This window comes from Mesoplodon bidens (assembly GCF_964165515.1).
Source record: "Mesoplodon bidens genome assembly, chromosome: 3".
Classification (NCBI taxonomy): domain Eukaryota; kingdom Metazoa; phylum Chordata; class Mammalia; order Artiodactyla; family Ziphiidae; genus Mesoplodon; species Mesoplodon bidens.
In genome coordinates, this window is record NC_138178.1 from 137,526,225 (window position 1) to 137,545,153 (window position 18,929).

An 18,929-nucleotide genomic window follows, 5' to 3' on the forward strand; every position below is an offset into this window, starting at 1 on the left:
AAAAAAAAAAAAAAAAAAGATACCCAGGTCCTATCCCCTGGAACCTGTGTTACTTTATATGACAAGAAAAAGGGGGAGGGTCTTTCAGATGTTATTAAGATTTTGAAATGAGAAGATTATCTGAATTATCCAGGTGGACTCTAATGCAATGACTTGTTCTTATAAAAGAAAGGCAGAGGGAGATTTCACAAACAGAGAGAAGGCCATGTGAAGGCAGAGCAGAGAGAGATTTGAAGATGCTGGCTGTGATGGTTAATTGCATGTGTCAACTTGGCTAGGATTTGGTATCCAGTTGTTAAGTCAAACACCATTCTAGATATTGTTGTGAAGGTATTTTTTAATGTGATTAACATTTAAATCAGCAGACTTTTCAGCAAAGCAGATTACTCTGGCTATGGTTTATCCAATCAGCTGAAGGCCTTAGGAGCAAAGACAGGTTTCCCAAAGAAGTTTTGGCCTCAAGGCTGTAACATCGAAACCCTGCCTGAGTTTCTAGCCAGCCAGGTTTCCCTGCAGATTTCAGACCCAAATTGCAAAATCAACCCTTACCTAAATTTCCAGCCTGCCAACTTGTCCTACAGATTTCAGAAGTGCAACCTGAATAATCATGAAAACCAGTTCCTTAAAATAAATCAAGTTGATAGACGAGAGTGAGAAAAGGGAGGAAGGGAGGAAGGAAGAGGGGGAGGGAGGAAAAAGGATGGTGCTATTGGTTCTGTTTCTCTGAAAACCTAACATAATGACCTTGGAAATTGGAGTGATGTGGACACAAGCCAAGGAACATCAGCAGCCACCAGAAGCTGAAACATGCAAGGAATGGATTCTCCCATAGCCTCAGGAGAAAGCATGGTCTTGCCTTGATTGTGGCCCAGTAAAACCAATTTTGGACTTCCAACTGCAAGAGAATAAATTCCTGTTGTTTCAAATCCACCAAGTTTGTGGTAATTTGCTACAGCAGCCATAGAAAAGTAGTATGACCTATAATAAATTTCTCACAAGGTCTGAGGTCACAATCCTGAAACTACATGTATCCTAGGGTTGAACAGAAAGTAAATAAGTTGTAGGTAATAAAAGCCAGATTTCTCACTGCCAGAGAAAGGAGTTATACAAATAAGCAAAAGGGTAATAAATGAGCTTCATGTTGCTGAAGTTATCTGTATAAGCTCATGTTTGTTTTGTTTTGTTCTGAGCATTTAGTTAGTTAGACACATATATGTACAGATAGATTAGTAAACATTCATCTGTTTCCTAGCTCTGTCTACTGAGAGATCCTGGCTTTGTCCACTGAGTAGTAGTGATGCCCCAGTAATTACTGTGTGCTCCTTTGAGGATAAATCAGAGTCTTGACTGATTTTGGAATATTCCTCTCATATACTGAGAATACCTTTCGTAATTGTTGAGAAAAAATTATTCTAAACATATTAAAATAGCTTTTTTCTTAAACATGATAAGATATGTTGTGTTAGTTGTTAGACTACATGAGAGAGGGTTCTGGAACTGGAACCTCATATTTCTGAAATCTTGTTGAGTAGAAGTAGAGACAAATTGCTGTTCTGAAGATTACAGCAGATTTCATCTATCTTTAGGAGAATATTGCTCTTTAAAAAATTGCCTTTAGAAGGCTATTTGATCATACAAAGTTATTTTTGTGATCTGTATTAGAAACACTGCACTTGCCTTCACCAGTTGGAGGACCTGTGACATTCAAACACAACCAAATAACTGATTCCTTCCTCCTCTTACCTTATACCTAGATGGTATTCAATCAAATATACTTAAGGTATACTTTTCCAATTTTAGGTGTTAGGAGTATCAAACAACAAGACAATCAGTTATTATCACCTGGAACTTATCACTGCATAATGCCTCCTAATTGGTTTAACTCTAATTCCTCCCAACTCTAACTGTATTGTCTGTTTAATCTTTCTCAGCCATTTCTTTTTTCTTGCAACTCTGGCATTTAAGATATACGTTCCTTATTGGCCTCAGAAATCAAGTCAAAACACTTGAAGATCCTCTACAAATCAGTACCATATCTATTAAACTCAATTTCCTACTACGTATTATTCTCCACTCCAATTAGGTCTACTCTTGAATTTCCTCCACATACATTAAATTTGTGATTGCATTTGTCTTTTGCTCATGATATTGTCTCCCTTACGTAGAAAGTCCTCCCTGCCTCCTTCACCAATTCAGTTCAATTCTATAAATTCAACAAGCATTTAATGAAATCCTACTAAACACTAGCCAGTGAAGTTAAGCAATAAAAAATGTAAACTAGAAAAAGGCATCAACCTTATACTCAAGAATTTTATCATCTACATACCTTTAAAGTCCTAATTCAAGTCCTACCTCCTCAATGAATCCTTCCTAAGCTTTCTGGTCCATGATGGACTTTCTTTTCTAATTCTTAAAGCACTCAATCTCTTCTCTAGCAGAAACCAAGTTATAAGCTGTAGAATTTGATTATCAACTATTTTATTCACATGTGCTTTTGTTTCCTAAGTTTTGTCTCCTCAACTAAATTATAAGTTCCTTGGGTATAAGACTATATCTTTTAGCTCTTTTATATGCCCTCAAAATGTCACACACACTATAGATACTTTAAAAACACTTATTTTATTTTACCTCTTTTATTGATACATGATAAATCTAACCATACTGGTTTGCTAGACATTTCTCTAAAGTAAAAATAAACCATGGAATCAGTGGGTTTCCCAAGGCTAAAACCAGTTTTGAACCTCTTACTAAATAATAAGCCAGTTACATTTCTATCCTTTCTCATATATAGTAAATGTCTTTATTACATCAAAACTACCAATTAATTAAATCATAGGGACAATAAAATTAATAGTTGGTATAAAAAGAAAAATTCCAGGTTTTTAACTGAAATTTTCACCTTTCAACCAGCTGTTGAAGGTTTTTTAAAACACAATCCAAAGTTTCCTTAAATTCTATCATTAGTTACACCATCCTTTTGACTTCTAAAAAGTTTGGGAAGGTTTACTTTAATACAATTGTGATATGTTATGGACACCCTGAAGAAGCAAGATTGATTCTCACCTAAAATTTGGTTTGGATATTGAGATTGATGACACCACACATTCCAATAGGGTATGAAAAAGTTATTACTCATATGATAACATTTTCTGGGGAGAGCAGACCAGGCCTCACAAGCTGGTCTGAAAATGGCTTGATAGAGCAGAGAAGGGAGACTGGCTTTGGATTTTTATGGTGGTTAGGGGTGAGCCATGGCAAATGTTCCTATACATGGTTTGAACTTCCCACTGACGCCAAAGAAGGAAACACCTGTGCTTTCTTACCAGCTTGACCAGATGTGGGGCAGAAGGGAAGAAAACAGGGTGAGGCTCAAAATCTTTCAGCAGTCACACATCAAGATATGGATCAGACTCTATTTCTTGATAACTCAATACAACTAATTTTAAAAAGCACAAAGATATTGAGCAATTATGTTTATATAATTTCATCAAATTTTAATTATCTTCATTTAAGCTATATAATTGATTGACAAGCAAATACTACATATAAAACATAAAGGTGAATTTTTTGTTGAAGACAGGAAACAAATTTTAAATGTTCTTCAAAAAAGTTTAAGCAAAAATAAATATTAATAGTATCACAATTAATGCAACCAACCAATTTTCAGAAATTACTCTAGCCTTTCATATTTAATTTCCTTCTACTAAAGCTATTAGAATAAATGATAATATTTTAATTTTTGTTGTATTAGAAGAAAATAACACATTTTATTCACTATCAATAACATAAATTCTTTGAGATCATTATTAAAGTACCACTCTTTTACTGCAGCAGTGAAGCATAGATTCTGTATGAATATAGCTTGCAAAATCAAAACCAAAATAAATAATGATAGCTAATGCTGCAAATAAAAACAAAAGTAGATGACACAGTCTTAATTTCCTTCAATATTTGAATAAATATAATCAAATAATGTTACTATGGTAACCCATTATTTCTTTAATCAACAAAAGAAAGTGGTCTTCATAGTTTAAGTAATAATGTAAATTTCTGCCTTAGATGATTACAGAGTAGTAAAATAATTCAATAAATTAGTAACTAGTTCAAAATAAAGTAAATTGTGTGGTATTTTGTGAGGAGGATGAAAACTCTTTTACAGAAGAAGGTGTTGAGTTTTGATCCTGTTCAAATGGAAACGGAAAACTAAAATCATCTCTTCCAGCTCCAAATGTATGAGTTGAAGAGTCCGATGGAAAAGAAAAAGTAAAGGTATCTTCTCCTTTTGGTTTCCCAAATAAGTTTCCTGAGGAAGATAAATATTACAATATCATGCTATTTATGTTACATAATATGATTAATTTGGTTATAATCTACCAAATTACAGTATACTGCACACAATAAATAGGGTAACATTGAATAACATATTTAACTGTTTTTCTCTTATGTGTAAAGCATTGTCCTTTGTACTGTGGAAGGTTAAACAGGTCCAAACTTAAACCCCACTTCCATGTAATTTGAATTCAAGTATATAAATAAGTAGTATATAAGGTAGAAAGAGGAGTAATAAATCTCAAATGGAGAGAATAGCACAGAGGAACAGAAATAGGTGTACATAGGAAATATAAGGGTAACAGAAGTCAATTCAGCTTATCAGAAGCATTGAGAAATAACAAAGAGTTATTAAAATGGAATTAATAAAGATGAGCTTGTAAAGACTGCTGAATTTCCAGCTATAGAATCTGGACTTTATTTGATAGATAAGATGAACCCATTAAAAGTTTACAAGCAGAAGGGCTTCCCTGGTGGCGCAGTGGTTGAGAGTCCACCTGCCGATGCAGGGGACATGGGTTCGTGCCCTGGTCCGGGAAAATCCCACATGCCGCAGAGCGGCTGGGCCCGTGAGCCATGGCTGCTGAGCCTGCGCATCCGGAGCCTGTGCTCCGCAATGGGAGAGGCCACAAGAGTGAGAGGCCCGCGTACCGCAAAAAAAAAAAAAAAAAAAAAAAAAATTTACAAGCAGAGGTATGACAAGATTTGAACTGCTTTATAAGGATTACTCAGGAGAGAATGTGTAGAAAGCCTGGAACAGGAAAATGTTTAGAAATGGGGCTAACAGGAAAGAGATGATGAAAGCTTGGCATTACCTACAAATCATAGAAAAGGGAATGGAGAAAGAAATGCTAGATTTGAGACATACTGTATAAGTCAAATTTATTCAACTATTACTTATTGCATAACTACAATATACTGTTTGTGGCAATGTTCAAGGAAATTGACAGAACAGTGAAAAGGATTTTATAGTTTTAAAAGGAGTTTTTGGGGCTTCCCTGGTGGCACAGTTGTTGAGAGTCCGCCTGCCGATGCAGGGGACGCGGGTTTGTGCCCCGGTCCGGGAAGATCCCACATGCCGCGGAGCGGCTGGGCCTGTGAGCCATGGCCGCTGAGCCTGCACGTCCGGAGCCTGTGCTCTGCAACGGGAGAGGCCACAACAGTGAGAGGCCTGCGTACCGCAAAAAAAAAAAAAAAAAAAAAAAGGAGTTTTTGAAATCAACTTTACATAAAGAATTACTTGGTTAATGATTCCCAGAATTGCCTTTAAGGAAAAATACTGTTTTTCATTCATTATATTATTTAAGACTATAATTATAAAAATATATTTTCAACATCTTAATTAGAATTTTTAATTACTATTAAACAATTTTAAATGTACAGTAATCCAAAGACTTACTTGAAATAAGTCTTTTAAAGCATCTATATTTTTTCCACAGAGAACCAATTCAATTAATACATTAAGCAAAACAATTTACTTTGTGCCACTTTGAAATTTCATATATCTTCAAATATCTCAGTTATTTTACCCTAAATAAAGCTGAGCCAACCAGCAATAGGGTGGGTGGGTAGATGGATGGCTGGAGGGATGGACAGATGGATGGACTGATCCTTGGGTTCTTCCTCTCTTTCTCACTTCAGTACATATCCATAAGACTTAAACAAAGGAAAACAGCTATAACATAGCTATAGATCCAGAAAGAACTAAAAATTTTGAATCTCCCTTTGAAAAATGAATTTGACATTATTTTAATTTCAGAACAAAAGAAGTTCATATGAAGTCTTCATAGAACTCCTGTGATCACCTTAAATAAAATAATAGATTACTGTACAAGATTACTGTGTAGTCTAGGTGCTGTGGAGAATTCAAAGGTAAACAAGAGTCCCTGCCCTCAAAGAACCTATGATTAGAAAATATTTTATGTATATTCATAAATAATGACAGTATAATAATGGTATAGATACAAAAAAGTATTTTAAAAAAGACATTCAGAAAAGTGAGGGAAAGAGCTTTTTTTTCCAAAATAGAAAATAAATTTTATTTCTATGTTAACAATGACTAAAAATTCAGAAAAATATCTTAAAAATTTATAATTTGTAATAGTATGTGCAGAAGTCATATACCTAGAATTAACCTAATTAAATATGGCTACTTTACTTTTACCATGTTTTAAAAATGACTAATGGAGAGTCAATTCCAATTGCTGTCCGTCTGTTGTTGATCTGGGAAGTTTTCATAGACTCAGTTACTTAGTCTTCAGATAATATCCTCTTTACTTTCTGTTAGGCAACCAGAGCCCCAAGTTTTACAGCTTGGGGAATAGCCTTCATCTAGGCCCTTTTAGGGAGAGACCTTTTTGGAATGGAATGTCAAAGGGGAAAAATAAAAGGTTCTGTGGAAGAGAACTTGGTCTTGAAAAGATGGTTAGAAAGTGATAGAGTTGAGGATTTCAGGAAGAAAAAGTGGGTAAGAAAGTGTGGGCAGATTTGGGATGCAGTGAGTTCTTCAGTATGGCCAAAGCACAGATTATTTTTATAGGACAAAAAGGTTCAGGAGCTACGTTAGAAAACTGGGAGCATAATTTGCTACTCCAGGGGAGCCACTAAAGGTATTTAACCAGGGCAATGAGATGGCCAACATTACGCATAAGGAGAGTAATTGGGGTATGATCTATAAGTAAGCTGAAAGGATGAAAAGACCAATCACAATGTTGCTGCAATAGCCCAGGTGAATGGTAATAAGACTTTGAAATATAATGATTTCCATATAATGAAAACAGAAAAGAAAATAAATATTTCAGAGAGAGAACTGATAAAACTTGATGACTAGCTGAATGTAGTCACAGGCACAGAAAGAAGTTAAAATTAACCCTGATGTTCTGAGTCTTGGCAACTAGAATAATGGAGAGACCATTAGGTATATCAGAAAGAGAACAAGTTTGATTTCAGATATACTGAGTTTTTAATGTCAACAGATGCCTTAGATATAAAGAGATATCAATTATATAATTATAAATAAGGTCCTACCAGATGACTTCACTGGTGAATTTTACCAAACATTTAAAGAAGAATTAATTGTCAATCTTTCTCAAGTTCTTCAAAGAAATCAAAGAGGGAACATTTCCAAACTAATTTTATGAGGCCAGCATTACCTTCATACCAAAGCCAGAAAAGGACACTACCAGAAAAAAAACTACAGACCAATATCTCTGATGAATATAGATGCAAAAATTCTCACTAAAATACTTGCAAACTGAATTAAGCAGCATGTTAAAAGGATCATTCATCATGTTCAAGTGGGATTTATACCTGGGATGCAAGGATGGTTTGATGTATGCAAATCAATCAGCATGATACATCACATTAATAGAATGAAAGAAAAAAATCATATGATCATCCCAATAGTTGCAGAGACAGCATTTGACAAATTCAACTCATTCATGATAAAACTCTTAAAAAATTAGGTATAGAAGAAACTCACCTCAACATAATAAGCATAATAAAGGCTATATACGATAAGCCCATAGCTAACATCATACACAATAATAAAAGATTGAAAGCTTTTCCTCTAAGATCAGGAGCAAGACAAGAGTGTCCACTCCCATTCAACATAGTATTGAGAGACCATGTCAGAGCATTCAGGCAAGAAAAAGAAATAAAAAGCCTCAAAATTGGAAAGTAAGAGGTAAAATTATTTCCATTTGAAGATGGCATGATTTCATATGTAGAAAATCCTAAAGACTCCACCAAAAAATTGTTACATCTAAACAACAAATTCACTAAAGTTGCAAGATACATAATAAACATCCAAAAATCAGTAGCATTTCTGTACACTAACAAATTATCTGAAAAATGAATAAAGGAAATGATCCCATTTACACCAAAACAATTAAATACTTAGGAATAAACTTAACCAAAGAGGTAAAAGACCTCTACTCTGAAAACTACAAGACACTGGTGAAAAAAATTGAAGACAGAAATAAATGGAAAGGTATCCCATGTTCACAGATTGGAAGAATTAATATTGCTAAAATGCCAATACTACCAAAAGCCATCTATAGATTCAGGATGATCTCTATCAAGATTCTAATGACATTTTTTACGGAAGTAGAAAAAATATCCAAAAGTTTATATGGAATCACAAAAGAAAAGCCAAAGTAATCCTGAGAAAGAACAAGGAGGGAGGCATCACACTCCTGATTTCAAGCTATAGTAATCAAAACAGAATGGTACTGATATAAAAACAGACAAACAGATCAATGGACCAGAACTGAGAGCCCAGAAATAAACCCAAGCACACACAATTAACTGATATTTGACAGGGGAGCCAAGAATACTCAACGGAGAAAAGAAAGTCTCTTCAATAAATGGTGTTGGGAAAATAGGATATTCATATGTAAAAGAATGAAACTAGACCCACTACCTTACATCACTCACAAAAATTAACTCAAAACAGAGTAAAGACTTAAATGTAAGACCTGACACCACGAAACTCCTAGAAGAAAATATAGGAAAAAAGACCCTTGATATGAGTCTTGGCAACAATATTGGATATGACACCTAAAGCACAAGCAACAGAATGAAAAATAAATGGGATTGCATCAAACTAAGAAGCTTCTGCACAACAAAAGAAACAATCAACAATGTGAAAAGACAACTTACAAAATGGGAAAATATATTTGTAAACCATATATCCAATAAAGGGTTAACATCCAAAATATATAAAGAAATTATACAACACACAGCAAACAAACAAATAATTCAATTAAAAAATGGGCAAACAATCTGAATGGGCATTTTTCCAAAAATGGCCAACAGGTACATGAAAAGATGCTCAACATCACTAGTCACCAGGAAAATGCAAATTAAAAACACAATGAGGGACTTCCCTGGTGGTCCAGTGGTTAAGAATCTGCCTGTCAATGCAGGGGACATGGGTTCAATCCCTCATCCAGGAAGATCCCACATGCTGTGGGGCAACTAAGCCCGTGCACCACAACTACTGAGCTCATGTTCTAGAGCCCGTGCACCACAACTACCGAAGCCCATGCACTTTAGAGCCTGCACACTGCAACTACTGAGCCCATGGGCCACAACTACTGAAGCCCGTGCACCTAGAGCCCATGTTCCACAACAGTAAAAGCTACTGCAATGAGAAGCCTGCACACCACAACAAATAGCCCCCGCTTGCCACAACTACAAAAAGCCTGCGTGCATCAATGAAGACCTAGTGCAGCAAAAAACAACAACAGAAACACAATGAGATATCTTCTCATACCTGTTAGAATGGCCATCATCAGAAAGACAAGAAATAACAAATGTTGTAGAGGATGTACAGAAAAAGGAACTCTTGGGCTTCCCTGGTGGTGCAGTGGTTGAGAGTCTGCCTGCCAGTGCGGGGGACACGGGTTCAAGCCCTGGTCTAGGAAGGTCCCACATGCCGCAGAGCAACTAGACCCGTGAGCCACAACTACTGAGCCTGTGCGTCTGGAGCTTGTGCTCCGCAACAAGAGAGGCCGTGACAGTGAGAGGCCCACGCACCGTGATGAAGAGTGGCCCCCACTTGCCGCAACTAGAGAAAGCCCTCGCACAGAAACGAAGACCCAACACAGCCAAAAATAAATAAATAAACAAATAAAATTCAAAAAAAAAAAAGAAAAAGGAACTCTTGTGCACTATTGGTGGGATTACAGACTGTTAAAGCCACTATGGAAAACAGTATGGAAGTTCCTCACAAAATTAAAAATAGAACCACTATATGATCCAGCAATTCCACTTCTGGGAATATATCCAAAAGAAATGAAACACTAACTTGAAAAGATATCTGTGCCCCTATGTTCATAGCAGCATTATTTATAATAACCAAGATATGGAAATAACCTGTGTGTGAAATGATGCATGAATGGATAAAGAAGTTGTGAGATATCTAAATATGTATTCGTACATATACAAATACTACTCAGCCATAAAAAAGGAGAAAATCCTGTCACTTACAACAACATGGATGGACCTTGAGGGCATTATACTAAGTGAAATAAGTGTCAGACCTGTATGATCTCACTTATAAGTAGAAACTAAAAAATTAGAAAAGAAAGAAACCAAACTCCCAGAAAAAGAGATCAGATTTGTGGTTGCCAGAGGTGAGAGTATGGAGAGGGGAAATTGGGAGAAGGTGGTGAAAAGGTACAAACTTCCAGTTATAAGATAAATAAGTACTAGGGATGTAATGTACAACATGATGCCATAGTTAACGTTACTGTGTTATATATATGAAAATTGTTAAGGACAAAATCCTAAAAGTTCTCATAACAAAGAAGAAAAAAAATTTTTTTAATTGTATCTATATTTGATGATGGATGCTAACTAAATTTACTGCAGGAATCATTTCACAATATAAGTACTTCAAACCATTATGTAACACACCTTAAATTTATACAGTGGTATATGACAATTTTATCTCAGTAAAACGTGGGGGGAGGCTAAGAAAAGTAAGGTCCAGGAGTTTAAGAGAATTAGGAGAAGTCAGGGAGGGAAGATATGTATTATAATATTTGAAAATGCTGAAGTGAATGAGTGTCAAATGAGAATGTCAAAGGGGAGAATGTAAATAGATTTAATATTTTAGATAGTCGCATTTAAAGAATGTCTACAATTGCTGGATTTGTTCTGGTCTTGTGGCATTTAATAACCATTTATGACAATTCCAAAATTTATGTCTCACCCCAATGAATTCCAGGTTCATATATAAAATTTCCTACTTACTTTCACTCAGATATCTAATATAGGCTTTTCAGTGATAACACTTCTAAAATTAAACTCCTGTCAATCTCAAATTAACTTCTACAGCCTTCTATATTTCAACAGATGTTAATTCCATTCTTAAAATTATTCAGGTCAAAATCTTGGCATCATCCTTCTTTCTCTTAATCCTTACATCCAGTCCATAAGCAGATCCTTACAACTCTACCTTCAGAAAACTTAATAACCAAAATCTGACCTTTCTCACCACTTCCACTGACATCATCCGCACCATTATCAGTTCTCACCTGTACTATTTCAATAGCTCCCTGATCAATCTCCCTGATCTCCCCCACGTTTCCATATGGTCTGTTCTCTGTATAGGAGCCAAACAATTCTTTTAAAACCTGTCAGATCATTTCAGTCCTTGCTGAAAACTGTCCAATAGCTTCCCATCTCAAACAGAAAAAAAAACACCCCAAAGTCCTTAAATGGTCTAAGTGTCCCCTATGGTTTGCTCTCCCTCCAACTTCTCTGATTTAATTTCTTACCAGTTTTTCCTTCATTATTTGATTCCAATCATATCAATTAAGCTGCTGTTCAATGAACATGCTGAGCACACTCCCATCTCAAGGCCTTTGAACCCTCTGCCTAGAACAGTTATCCCAGTAGCTTGTACCTGCACCTCCTTCAGGTCTCTGCTCAAATGCTGCCTTTTAGTGATGCCTTCTCTGATTCCCTTGGAACACAGCAACTATCTTCCCAATGCAAGTACTCCCTACTTCCCTTACTCTGCTTTAGTTTTCTTCATAATATTTATCCCCACAAGTGAGTAGAGTTAACATCAGGCCTGTGCTGATCCAGGCCCACCTGGAAGAATGACGTTGGAGTCTGACTCATCACAGCACTGTTTTCTTAGAAAATAAGAATTAAGGTAAATGTATAATGATGTGTTTGAGTAGTGTACTGGGTGGCACTACACCTGAATTAGAGGACCTGTGACTTGGTATATAGTCCTTCCTAGCTCTCAGGTGGGAAACCAAGGCTGCAGCTTTTGTGTGTCAAGGTGATTTACCTGCATCATGTCTTTTGTCCATAGCAGCTTTACATATCCCATGTAGATGAGGTAGCCAAAGAAAGCTTATTATTTGGGTTGCCAGTGGGCCTCTCAATAAGATAAACATGCTGTACATGCTGTTATCTCCTATCCTGTATCTTTCTATAAAGTTAAGTAAATCTAAGACTAAAAATTGTGACAGTGAGTCTGACTGCCAATTCAAATCCATGTCAACTGTTTTTTAGTGCATTACCTTACATATAATCATTGTCTATTTTCAGTTTCTCCCACTAGAACATAAACCCTATGAGAATTTTGCATTCTTGTCCACTATTCTATCACCAGAGCCAGAAGCAGTACCTGATATAAAATATACTATATATACATACATTTATTTTTATATGTTGAATAAATGAACTAATCAACGGATAAATGAAGAAAGAAGGTCCAATAAAAAGTAAGCCCCAGCGAGACAAGAAGAAATCCAAAAACTCCAGAAGGGAGATGGGAATAGTCAACAATATCAAATGCTGCAAAGTGACTGAATATGATAATAAAAATAAAATACTCATAATGTTTGATAATTAGTAAGTCATTAGTAATATTGGAAAAAGCAAGTTTTGGTAGAGTAGTGAGAGAAGAAGCTAAATTGCTAAAAAATAATAATAATTAGTGAATGGTGCAGAAGTAACGGATATTTTTAAAGAATAAACTGAGTGCCTAAGAAAATCAGAGACAAACTAAACACAAATGGTGAGAGTTAACATGGTTTTATATATAGCAAACTTCAAATCACTTACCATTTTCTTGTTGTGATGAGAGAAGATTTAAATTTCCCGCAGAATAATGTTCATTAAACTGAAAAATAATTTTCATTAAATATTATGAAATCAGTAGAACAGTAGGTATAGCATTTATATTAGACTCTAAAGCCTAGTTCTTCTAATAAGCATAATTAGGGTAGACAAAATTGCAACATTCTATATAGTGCTTTATTGTAATTAAAAAGAGACCTATCTTCAAAACTATCATTGACTTATATTAAAATAAGGTTTATTGATTTGACTCTGGCAATAGATAAAATATTAATAGGCTATATATATATATTATACCAAGGATACTTCCTACTTTGGAATATTAATATAACCTAAAATTCTAATTAACTTTGTTTTATTCTGAAGGCCTTTTACAAATCAGGTTGTTGTTACTGCTTTCCTGACTATAAAAATAATACAAAGTATTACAGCTTCATGTCAGTTCAAATAAAGTTTTGCTGCCAAAAGAGTCCATTTTCTCTGTAAAACAGGGTTTTCAAAAAATGGGATCATGAAACAGTTTTCTGTCCTCTTTTTTTTGGTCTTAACATTGCATTATGAGCATTTTTCCAAATAACTATTCTTCCAAAACCTTATTCTTTTTATGGCATTTTAATATTCCTCTAATATGGACATACAATATAGTTTCAATCATGCTTTTGTTTAAAACATTTAGGTTGTTTCTATTTTTTTCTAATATAAATCACAGTTGAATATATACTATTATGCACAGATTTATACTTCTTTGACAATTAATAAGGAAAGCTGTCTTTCCCAGAGATTTTATAAGGCACTTGAATTTCTTTTTCGGTGAATTATCTATTCACCAAATAGACTCTGTCCATACCTCTACTGAGGCAGCAATTTTCTTGCTGGTACATATAAGCTCTTTATATAATAAAGATCTTAACTGTTTGTCATATTATTGCAAATATTTTATAACACATTATCATTTTGCCTTAAAATTTTTTTAACATATAAAATTTTATATGTAACCAAACCAAAACCCTCTTTATTTTCTTTTGTCTCTTCTTCCACTGTTTTTATGCTTAGAGAATACTTCCTTCTCTTAAGATCTGGTAAATATTCACCTATATTTCTTCTGAAATATTTTATGGTTAACATTTTAAAATGTAATGCATCTATAATATCTATTGGTGTACAGTGTAAGACAAATGCCTAATTTATCCCCACTAATTTGTGGTCCTATCTATATCGCATTCTAAATTCTTTTGTTTCAAGACATTTCCCATGCCATTGATCAATCAATCAATCCTTGTACTTTTACCACACTATTTTGATTGCTCTAGGTTTATAGGATATTTTAATATGTAAAAGTGAAGTTCCCCCTTATCAGTCTTCTATTTCATAATATTCTCTTATTATTAAAACCAGTAGGAGCCATAATAATAGCCTCTCTTTCATTCCTAATATAGGTAAATTTTATCTTTTTATTTGTCAATCTAGTAGGTTTACATATTTTGTCAATTTTTTTCAAACAACCAACTCTGGCTTTGCTAATTTTCTCTATTGTTTGTTTTCTATTTCTATTTCTATAGAAATTTCTATTTCTATTTCTATTTTTCTTCTTTTTTTAGCTTTTCAAGGTGGAATTTTAGGTCACCGATTACAGACCTTTCTTCTTTTCTATTAATTTAATTATTTAAATGGTTAATTAAATTATTTAAAGTTATTTTGCTCTGGCTTTGGCAGCAACCTACAGTTTCTGATATGCTGAATTTTCATAACCATTCATTTCAAAATCTTTTCTAATTTCTTCTTTGATCCATGGCCTAAATATTTAGGACTTTCCTAATATCTTATTGATTTCCAATTTTAATTCCATTATGATGAGATAACATACTCCATATAATTTCTATCCTTTTAAATTTATTAGGAGCCATTTAATGGCCCAGAATATGGTCTATCTTGGTGAATGTACCATCAGTGCTTGAAAAGAATAAATATGCTGCAGTTGTTAGATGTGGTATTCTATAAATGTCTGTTAAGTCAAGGGGGTCGATGGGGTTGTTCAGATTTTATATAAGATCTTTCTTGATGGTGCTGCCTAATTCTATCAATTGCTGAGAAAGGGGTATTAAAAATCTCCAACTAAGTTTGTGTTTTTGTCTCTTTCTCCCTTTAATCCTGTCAATTTTTGTTTCTACATACACATGTAGTTGAAAAGACCAACTACCTACCTGAAAATTTTTTCACACTGAGAATATATGAAGTTTGTTTAGAATTACAAAGCCAAATTAATTTTTAAACTGCCTTTAACTGCAATTTAAATCATTGCTATCCTGAGATTCTGTTTTATCAACAGATGTCAATTTGAGCCACCTGAAGTTGAAAACATAAAGATAATGGGGAAACGTTGTTATGCTATCAATACTCAGAATCTTTTAAAAAATTGCCTCTGCAAGTGGTATTGGGAAAGTTGGAGAGCTACATGTAAGTCAACGAAGTTAGAACACACCTTCATGCCATACACAAAAATAAACTCAAAATGGCTTAAAGACTTAAATATAAAACAAAACACCATAAAACTCCTAGAAGAGAACATAGGCGAAACATTCTCTGACATAAATCATACCAATGTTTTCTTAGGTCAGTCTCCCAATGCAACAGAAATAAAAGCAAAAATAAACAAATAGAACCTAATCAAACTTACAAGCTTTTGCACAGCAAAAGAAACCTTAAACAAAACGAAAAGACAACCTACAGACTGGGAGAAAATATTTTCAAATGATGTGACCGACAGGGCTTAATTTCCAAAACATACAAACAGCTCATACAACTCAACAACAACAACAAAACAAACAACCCAATCAAAAAATGGGCAGAAGAATTAAACAGACATTTCTCCAAAGAAGACATACAGATGGCCAATAGGCACATGAAAAGATGCTTAATATCGCTAATCATTAGAGAAATACAAATCAAAAGTACAATGAGATACCACCTCACACCAGTCAGAGTGGCCATAATTAAAAAGTTTACCAATAACAAATGCTGGAGAGGGTGTGGAGAAAAGGGAACCCTCCTACACTGTTGGTGGGAATGTAAATTGGTGCAGCCACAATGGAAAGTATGGAGGTTCCTCAAAAAACTAAACATAGAGTTGTCATATGATCCAGCAATCCCAGTCCTGGACATATATCCAGACAAAATTATAATTCTAAAAAATACATACACCCCTGTGTTCACAGCAGCACTACTTATAATAGCCAATATGTGGAAACAACCTAAATGTTTATCGACAGATGAATGGATAAAGAAGATGTGGCATATATATATACAATGGAATGTTACTCAGTCATTAAAAAGAATGAAATGGTGCCATGTTGCAGCAACATGGATGAACCTAAAAATTATCATACTAAGCGAAGTAAGTCAGAAAGAGAAATACAAATACCATATGATATCACTTACATGTGGAATCTAAAATATGACACAAGTCAACGTATCTACAAAACAAAAACAGACTCACAGATATAGAGAATGGACTTGTGGTTGCCAAGGAGTGGGGAGGGGAGGGAAGTATTGGGAGTCTAGGATTAGCAAAGGCAGACTTTGTATATAGGATGGATAAACAACAAGTTCTGGCTGTACAGCACAGGGAACTATATTCAATATCCTGTGGCGAACCATAATGGAAAAGAATATGAAAAAGAATATATATATATATAACTGACTCACTTTGCTGTACAGCAGAAATGAACACAACATTGTGAATCAACTATACATCAATAAAAATTTTTTTTAATAAAATAAATTGCCTCTGTTTTGTACTGTGCTCCAAGGAAGTTTAGTATTAAACAATTAAACTTTTTGAGGTTTCAGTGTACAATTTTTTTAGAAATAAAACTTTAGCTTCTCATATTACCTGATGTGATGAGATTTCTGAATCAAATGCAGAAGAATCAAATAAATTCAATCCAGGAGATCTAGAAGTATAACTCATAAGAAAAGAAAATCCAGGGGATTCCTTTTGTGTTTGACATTCAGTAGCTGTATTTCTATTTCTGATACAGAGAAATAAGAAATCATCAAAATGTTAAATACATATTATTAAATATTGCAGACTGGTAAGCACCATAGGCAATGGCAGAGAGGTAAGAATTAGCATAGCAGGAAAAGGGAGGAAGTAGTTATTGAAGTGACAAACCTATGGAGAAAAAAACAAACCTATGGTTTTGGGTGGAGAATAATATTAACTAAAGTAGAATAATCAATTATGAATTGATAATAAAGAATTCCTACTAAGAATATACTGTCAGTCTCTATTCTATGTATTTTCATCATCATTAATTTACTTATTCCTCACAATAACCCTATGAGATAGCTACCATTATTATCACCTCCATTTCAGAGAAGAGGATTTTGAAGCATAGGAAGATTAAATGATTTGCTCAAAAGAATGTAAGTGCCAGAGTTGGGATTTGAGTGTAGCTAGCAACAAAGATTCAAAGTCTAAGCTCTTAAGCCTGATGCTATACTGTCCCCAAGATCTTGAGAGCAGTCACAAAATTTTAGTCTTAATGAGAAGCCAGCCATGACAGATTGTTTCATAAGGGAGTTAAGTTATAAAATGATTTGGGGAAAATAACTAGACAGGACAGTATATAACACGTGGTTAAAACATGAATTCTGGAGGCAGAACTGCCTGGGTTTAAATCTCAACTCTGTCAGCAACGAGTTGTATCACCTGTGATTCTGTTTCTTCATCTATAAAATAAGGATAATAATGTACTTACATCTCATAAAGCTGTTGTGAATATGAAAGGAGCAATATTTATTAAATGCTTACACATAGTGCTATTAAGTGCATGTTAAATAATAGAAGTCTGAAGATACTTCTATAACTCTCTCCATGATCATTAATGAGTCACTTTACAGATTGGTTTTCTCATCCATAAATATGAGAGGTTTTAGTATACAATTGCCACATCCTTTTACAGTTCTCAGATTTGATGATGAGTTCTACTTTGAACATGCTGTGTTTGAGTCAACAGCATGACATTCATATATAAAAATCTTAGTAGCAATTTAAAAAAGAGAGTAGAACACAGGTGAGAGATTCCTGATGAAGTGAAATCTGTTTGACATATATTTTAGAAGAATCTCAGCGTTCAGATTTAAGAAAAGATTGAACTAAACAGAGAGCTTGAATGCAGCACTATTTTCTTGGCTGTAAACTACAAACCTGTATTTTCCAAAGTTAAATAATGATGTTACAGATATTTATGCCTACCAAGGTTACTTAAAAGAATGGTATCTCTTGTTTTAGACACTATAACATTAAGGAAAAATGACTGCTGGAACATTATTCAATGATGTCCACAACCTACCAAATGTGATAGTAACTTTTTAGCTTGACATTTAAAATTTTTCCATACATTTTTTATTCTTCTGAAAATCTTAAATCTTATACTATTGAACTTGATAAGTACTCAGGATCTAGTCCACCTTCAGCTAAATGTTTCAGGGAAAATGGGGAAGAGGATCTATGAAACGAGATGGCAGAATGTTTATAACTGTTCCAACAGAGTGATAGGTACATGAGAGTTCATTATACTACTCTCTCTCTCCTTTGTATATTTGAAATATTCCATAATAAAAACTTTTTAAAGTTACAGGTATTAGGCATTTTACTATTCCTATCAATGACTTACATAACTCAATATGTAGATTCTTTCATTATAATTACTAATTAAAATCTTACATTTCAAATAAGGGGGTTTTAGGTAATTTCTCCACAGAGTCAAGTGTTCTCACAGCTTCAGGAGTCCTTAGAAATAAAGGAATTTCAGGAGTTCGTGGAAGAATCTCAGCCCTTTCTTCTACTTCATCACTATTACTTTCTATTGGCTTCCCCAAATGTTCGGCATATGTAACCTGCAAATTCAAAGTAACAGAAAACTATAAAAATGACTGTTATTGCATTAATAAACTCATATATGTAAAAATATGAGGTTAAAAACATC

At 34.2% G+C, this 18,929-nt stretch overlaps 1 protein-coding gene across 1 annotated transcript in view; it reads right to left on the bottom strand.

The window, feature by feature from the left end:
• Positions 1-4,103: 4,103 nt before the first annotated feature.
• The window catches only part of LOC308614347 (protein SIX6OS1), a gene marked incomplete at both ends in the record, with an annotated part of 48,675 nt that continues 33,849 nt past the window's right edge, over positions 4,104-18,929 (bottom strand). Inside the window, 4 exons of the mRNA XM_081228672.1 lie at positions 4,104-4,303; positions 12,925-12,982; positions 16,829-16,967; positions 18,668-18,840. Coding sequence (XP_081084798.1) covers positions 4,104-4,303; positions 12,925-12,982; positions 16,829-16,967; positions 18,668-18,840 — 570 coding nt within the window. The remainder of the gene's footprint in view (positions 4,304-12,924; positions 12,983-16,828; positions 16,968-18,667; positions 18,841-18,929) is intronic.